The 6,862-nt window shown below is 37.4% G+C and overlaps 1 protein-coding gene across 1 annotated transcript; it reads right to left on the reverse strand.

Moving 5' to 3' along the window:
- Window positions 1-3,111: 3,111 nt before the first annotated feature.
- Window positions 3,112-6,421, reverse strand: LOC105360350 (mucin-2-like). Its single transcript, XM_011497240.1, has 4 exons — window positions 6,415-6,421; window positions 5,936-6,310; window positions 4,115-5,794; window positions 3,112-3,921 (listed from the first exon to the last, which is right to left on the reverse strand). Exons 1-4 carry the CDS (start codon window positions 6,419-6,421, stop codon window positions 3,230-3,232), a joined length of 2,754 nt encoding a protein of 917 aa, XP_011495542.1. The 3' UTR covers window positions 3,112-3,229.
- Window positions 6,422-6,862: the final 441 nt, after the last annotated feature.

Genomic DNA, 6,862 nt, shown 5'->3' on the forward strand with positions numbered 1-6,862 from the left:
GCTTTTCCATATTATACATACACTATCATTCTACTATCCAAAGTCGGATTTTTCACTCTCGAGATATCCTCCGATATCGCACACATTATTACTTTGTCTTTACAATAATAATCGCTCATTCATTCGCTGCCTGACTCATCAATATCAAAATTTTATTTTACCAAACTCAAGATCCTAATGAAATAAATTAAATCTAATAAGTTACATGTATTGTTATATATCTAGCTAATGTGTAAGAGTGAAAGATTTTTACATTGGAATTGGAAAAAAGATTAGGAAAAATTAATTAGGATGTCCTAGTTGGGAGGAAGAGTACCAACAACTGCGATTACACTTGTATTTCGGCAAGTGTTCACAAAGTCATATCAAGTTCATATATAATAAGCTGTTACGGATTTATGAAATGAACATTCTCCATCAATCATAGTAGAGCTCGGAATAACCCTTGTTCAATGATCTTTAACGACAAATGAAGAAAAAAAAAAATAATCCACGAAAATTATAATTCACAATCAATGCTATATACCTGTGTCTATGGTAATAAGAAAAGATAATATAACTTTTCATTTTGCTACTATTTATCCAACACCTTTAACAGGATTTACCACTTATACTCGAATTATTCAATAAACAAAGAGTGTAAAAAGTGTGAAACATGAAAATTGTGCAATTACCGAATTGTACCCCTACCACATCTATATTTTGCTCCATTAAATAGCATTTTTTTGCATACTTTTTTTCATACTTTCATCTTTCACATATTTACTTTCTCTCAAAATTTTTTCCCCACCTACTAATTTGCCCATCATTCAATGAACCGCCGAAGTATCAACCATTTCCTGGCCGGAATATCAATCGACGAGCATATTACACCATCAGCGGGAGCGGACGTCAGCAATCCATTACGCTGACAGTCATGGGACGTAAATTATAAAATTGAATGCGTTTTACGCTCGCGAGACACTCGCACCCAACCCCGTCAAATTCCCCAGGAGCTCGCGTGCACCTCGGCTCATCCGCGGCACCCAGCCGAAGAGTAAAGTCGTCGCGACGATGTTCCGCCCGAACTCAAGCCACCCACCCTGCAGCTTTTAATTAACGACTAATCGACGTGCCGATATCAATGACAAGGTCAACATCCGTCTTGCCTCGTTCTCGCATCGACGCCCACCTTGAGCCGAGAACTTCCCTATATCCGTCTCCTCCTCCGACTTGTCCTCCTCCTTGCACCAACCGACAAGACGATGACGGCTACCCGTAGCTCTCTCCTCGCCCTTGTCCCCGTAATCACGGACCTCGCATCGCTGGCACTCGTAGCCCAGTTGTAATGCATACTGAATGTAATGAAGTAATGAAGTGTGAGTGTGAGTGTGCGTGCGTGTGTGTGTTACAGATAGATAGATAGATAGATAGATAGATAGATAGATGGATAGATAGATAGATAGAGAGAGAGAGAGGAGAGAGAGAGAGAGAGAGAGAGAGAGAGAGAGAGTAATTATTGCGGAGGAGAACGATAATGACGACGCTACATCCTTGCGAGAGATTTTACACTTTGCGCTTTGGACAAGCATTGTCGAAATTTCCACGTTCCCTTTACATCGACGACTTAATTAACCAAATGCCGTGTGACTGTGATTCGTAAAACTCCATTTGCTGACAAAATCGGCGCAGAAATTACCATAAGCAGGCGGTATCGATCATTCGAGCATCTTACGACGTTTATCCGAACGCTTATACACCGACTCCGACAACAATTAAACTGAATATTTTAAATCCCGTAAATTCTATTTATTTTTTATAAGACCTAATGCCAAATAAAGGACGAGGCCTTTGCTTATTCAACATTTTCTTCGCACGTATATCTAGCAAACAGCCTATCTGTTTAGCGTATCAAATGAAGAAAGTTTCTGTCGAGTTTCGCCACGGGGATATTTGCGTTATTTTCTTTCTCAAATATGTCCATTGGCTTTCAACAATTGGCATTCGAGGTAATTCATAAATCTTTAAAATTATCGGTAAAATCCTTAATTTTACGAGGAGTAAGCTAATACGGACAAAAGGCACTTCCACATCTCTTTGAGCTTAATTAATGAATAATGCCTGTGTAATAACTTAAATGACCGTAGTTAGATAAGACATAAAGAGGGCTGAGAAAATAAGTGGAATGAGAAATGAAAGCAAATATCGGCAATTAGTATGAATTATACGTTTACATGCTATCAAGTGCAACGATCAATGTTTTCCGAGCAAATTTTCCGGAGCCTAATTTTTTTTTAATTTTTTGCTTAGTTCTGTTTATATTTTAATTCAGACTTTATTCTACAGGATATCGTTAATCAATCGCCATTGTTAAAAAAAAAAAAAAAAAAAAAAAAAAACGTACACGTTGCATTCTTACTATTCCATGCGTCTTACAATAGAATATTTGAAGTTTGTGACATTAAAAAAATAATTGCTTCGTGTATTGTGATAATGCTAGTAACTGGGAAAAAAATATATTTCTTATTATTTTCAAAATAATAATACATAACAGGCAGTTATAATTGTTGTCGTAACATATAAAAATTTACGGCAATTTTGCATTTAAAATTTTTTTTTTTTTTTTTTTTTTTTGTAGCTCGAGATGTAGAGTACATCAGTTAAAACAGAAGCTGCATAAATTTTGCCATACCTAGGGATAATCACGTAGGAGATATTTAATATTATGGGTGAAATTATAAAATTACTGCTCACACGTCATTTCGGATCATCGAATAGTTTAATATTATTCAAGATTCATAAATTTCATTATTCGAATGACAATTATTAAATTATCTTATATTTTGATATTATTACAATTATCTTGATATTTTACTTCGCCCACAATGCATACACTTGCCTGATAATTACGTTGAATGGAATTTGTTGATTTGAAAATGTTGTTCACTGTGATTAACAAATGAAGATGAAAAACTGGATGAAAAACAATGGACATGCGCGTATTAAGTGATCTGTAATATTTAATTTTATATATTTATTTTATGTACTATATAATTCACATATAAGGACATTTATTCTGCGTTTTTAAATCGGCATTATATCGACAAAATAGAAGAAATAATACGCACAAAGTAATTGCAAATATAATTTATTCATTGTAATTTACAATGTTACAACAGCCATTAATATTGTGATTAATTAAACTATTTATAAAAATGTGATGTCATCTGTAATGTTGAAAATCTTCTGCTTATACTATTTCATTCGATAATTCGATCGAAAAATCGATGGAATTTTCACTGGATTTCTTTTCGTGGGCACACTCGACATTTTCACGACGGTCGCAGCGGTTTTTATGGGCATTGAAGTATAACTTACGTCTGCATTTCTGCAATTTGGCTTTGCCATTTTTACATTCGTAATAGAGAGAACAGTCGCTCTCGTGTGGAAGCTTAGCTTTATAAGATGGACAACGGAACGGTTTATTTGTCGTAGTGGTAGGCGCTGCTGTCGTGGTAGTTTGTGGCTTATGTTTGCAATCTACGTTCCATGGCCAATCGCACACGTCAATTTTTGAATTGAAATATAATCCTTTCGGGCATTTTCGTAATACTTTTCCATGCGCGGTGCATACGTAGAAAAGGAAGCAATACTTCTCATGAGGTATATATGTTACTTTATCAGAGGTACCGGGCGCTGGACATTGGGATGGGGGCAATGTCGTAGGCTCGGTAGGTTTAGGTGTAGTTACTGCAATGTTGGCACAGCCAGCGGATTCTTGCGACGCACATTTTTTAGTTACTGCATTAAAATGCAAGCCGCTGGGACAATTTTTGGCAATCTGTACGCCTAGGACGCAGACATAAAATTTACTGCACACACATTCGTGTGGCAAGGCAATTGGTTTATTGAAAAGACCACGGGGGCATGATGTTGGATAAACTGAAAAAGTAAATAAATTAAAATAATTTTTCAAGCCTCTTGAAATTATTCAAATAATTAATATTTAGAACAACGTATGCTTAAATTAATCGGTATGATAAAAAATGAATTACAAATATGGAAAATATTAAAAAAAAAAACAAAACAAAACAAAATTAGAGGATGCAATTTTCATTAATTACAATGTACTTACTGGGTTTTTCTGTCGTGGTTGTTGATTGCGGAGTTGTGCTTTCCGTTGTACTAATTGACGTAGTGGGTACAGTCGTACTTGGTTTCTGTGTCGTCGTAGTATTCGGTTTATGCGTCGACGTTGTAATGGGTTTATATGTTGTGATAGGTGCTTCGGTTGTAGTTGGTTCAGTTGGTTCATATGAAGGTGGAGGGGGTTCCGTTGTTGTCGTTGTTGTTGGTTTAGGCGTCCACGCAGTAGTAGGTTTATATGTTGTGATAGGTGCTTCAGTTGTAGTTGGCTCAGTTGGTTCATATGAAGGTGGAGGGGGTTCCGTTGTTGTCGTTGTTGTTGGTTTAGGCGTCCACGCAGTAGTAGGTTTATATGTTGTGATAGGTGCTTCAGTTGTAGTTGGCTCAGTTGGTTCATATGAAGGTGGAGGGGGTTCCGTTGTTGTCGTTGTTGTTGGTTTAGGCGTCCACGCAGTAGTAGGTTTATATGTTGTGATAGGTGCTTCAGTTGTAGTTGGCTCAGTTGGTTCATATGAAGGTGGAGGGGGTTCCGTTGTTGTCGTTGTTGTTGGTTTAGGCGTCCACGCAGTAGTAGGTTTATATGTTGTGATAGGTGCTTCAGTTGTAGTTGGCTCAGTTGGTTCATATGAAGGTGGAGGGGGTTCCGTTGTTGTCGTTGTTGTTGGTTTAGGCGTCCACGCAGTAGTAGGTTTATATGTTGTGATAGGTGCTTCAGTTGTAGTTGGCTCAGTTGGTTCATATGAAGGTGGAGGGGGTTCCGTTGTTGTCGTTGTTGTTGGTTTAGGCGTCCACGCAGTAGTAGGTTTATATGTTGTGATAGGTGCTTCAGTTGTAGTTGGCTCAGTTGGTTCATATGAAGGTGGAGGGGGTTCCGTTGTTGTCGTTGTTGTTGGTTTAGGCGTCCACGCAGTAGTAGGTTTATATGTTGTGATAGGTGCTTCAGTTGTAGTTGGCTCAGTTGGTTCATATGAAGGTGGAGGGGGTTCCGTTGTTGTCGTTGTTGTTGGTTTAGGCGTCCACGCAGTAGTAGGTTTATATGTTGTGATAGGTGCTTCAGTTGTAGTTGGCTCAGTTGGTTCATATGAAGGTGGAGGGGGTTCCGTTGTTGTCGTTGTTGTTGGTTTAGGCGTCCACGCAGTAGTAGGTTTATATGTTGTGATAGGTGCTTCAGTTGTAGTTGGCTCAGTTGGTTCATATGAAGGTGGAGGGGGTTCCGTTGTTGTCGTTGTTGTTGGTTTAGGCGTCCACGCAGTAGTAGGTTTATATGTTGTGATAGGTGCTTCAGTTGTAGTTGGCTCAGTTGGTTCATATGATGGTGGAGGGGGTTCCGTTGTTGTCGTTGTTGTTGGTTTAGGCGTCCACGCAGTAGTAGGTTTATATGTTGTGATAGGTGCTTCAGTTGTAGTTGGCTCAGTTGGTTCATATGATGGTGGCGGAGGTTCCGTTGTAGTCGTTGTTGTTGGTTTAGGCGTCCATATAGTAGTGGGTTTATATGTCGTTGCAGGAGGTTGTTCGGTTGGGGTCGTTATTGGTGGTTCGGTTGGAATATCGGTAGTGGACGTTGTAATTGGCTTATGCGTCGACGTAATAGTGGGTTTGTATGTTGTCGTAGTAGTGGGTTCGGTTGTAGTCGTAGTCGTAGTTTCAGTAGTTGGAGGATACGTCCACCCTGTAATATATATTCAAGTCGCGAAAACAATGATTATTAAAAGTAGCGGTTATTCTTTTACACACATACAAACAAACAAACAAACACACACACACACACACACACAGAGAGAGAGAGAGAGAGAAAATTTAAAATACCTACCTTCAGTAGTCGTTGATGGTAATTCTGTTGTTGGGGATAGTGTAGTACTAGTTACTTCTGTCGTTGGATTTACAGTTGTTGTATGTTCACAATCCCCGTCAACGGCCCACTCACATTTTCCCGTTTGAGAATTATAATGATGACTCTTCGGACATTGTTTCAATTCTTTAATACCTTTATTACAAATGTAATATTTATCACAATCAGTTTCGTGCGGTATAGTATTTGCAATTGCACTATCAAACTCGTGGGGACAACGAAGAGGTCCGATGGTTGACCACCGTTCTTCTACTACACCGCCTTCATTATTTAACTGTCCTTTGGCATTGTTAATAGTTGCCCAAACACAGAGTATTAAGGTAAAGTAATTATATTCTGAAATATAATTTTATTGAATATCATTACTAACATTACCATGAGTATAATGTTAAATTTGTTATTTTGATTAGAGAATACATAAGTGGTATGCTGGTAATTACCTTTCATTGTGAAAATACTGTGCTGATTAATGGAGCACTGATCATAACACTGGTAAAACGGGAAACTGGTCTAACGAGACTGTACACAGGCTTTTATAGAAGTGGTCCTGTTATCACATAATAACTGAACGGTTATCTTATCAGTGTCACAAAAATACATTTCGACAAGTAAGACGAGTGCAATTTAATCATTTAATATTCTTGGGAATTTTGTAACTATATGGTATACAAGTTGTTTGACCTGCTTAATTAATTAATTAATTAATTAATTAATTAATTTATAATTATAAACACTCGGTTCGATCAAAACAAATATTTTTGAAATATGATAAATTGAAAGATATAGACACGGCTATTTTAATGTTTTCACAAAATATTTTGTATGAATTTGTTTAGCGATTCTTTAACCTTTTTCTTTTATTAATTGTACAAATAAACAAACATTCAA

This window comes from Ceratosolen solmsi, unplaced genomic scaffold (assembly GCF_000503995.2).
Source record: "Ceratosolen solmsi marchali unplaced genomic scaffold, CerSol_1.0 scaffold13, whole genome shotgun sequence".
Taxonomy (NCBI): Eukaryota; Metazoa; Arthropoda; class Insecta; order Hymenoptera; family Agaonidae; genus Ceratosolen; species Ceratosolen solmsi.

What these genes read in the sequence shown, in the direction of transcription:
- LOC105360350 (XM_011497240.1), bottom strand. An exon ending in ACCATCAACGACTACTGAAG is followed by an intron (nt 5,795 to 5,935) that starts GTAGGTATTTTA and finishes TATATATTACAG; the next exon opens with GGTGGACGTATCCTCCAACT. An exon ending in AACCACGACAGAAAAACCCA is followed by an intron (nt 3,922 to 4,114) that starts GTAAGTACATTG and finishes TTACTTTTTCAG; the next exon opens with TTTATCCAACATCATGCCCC.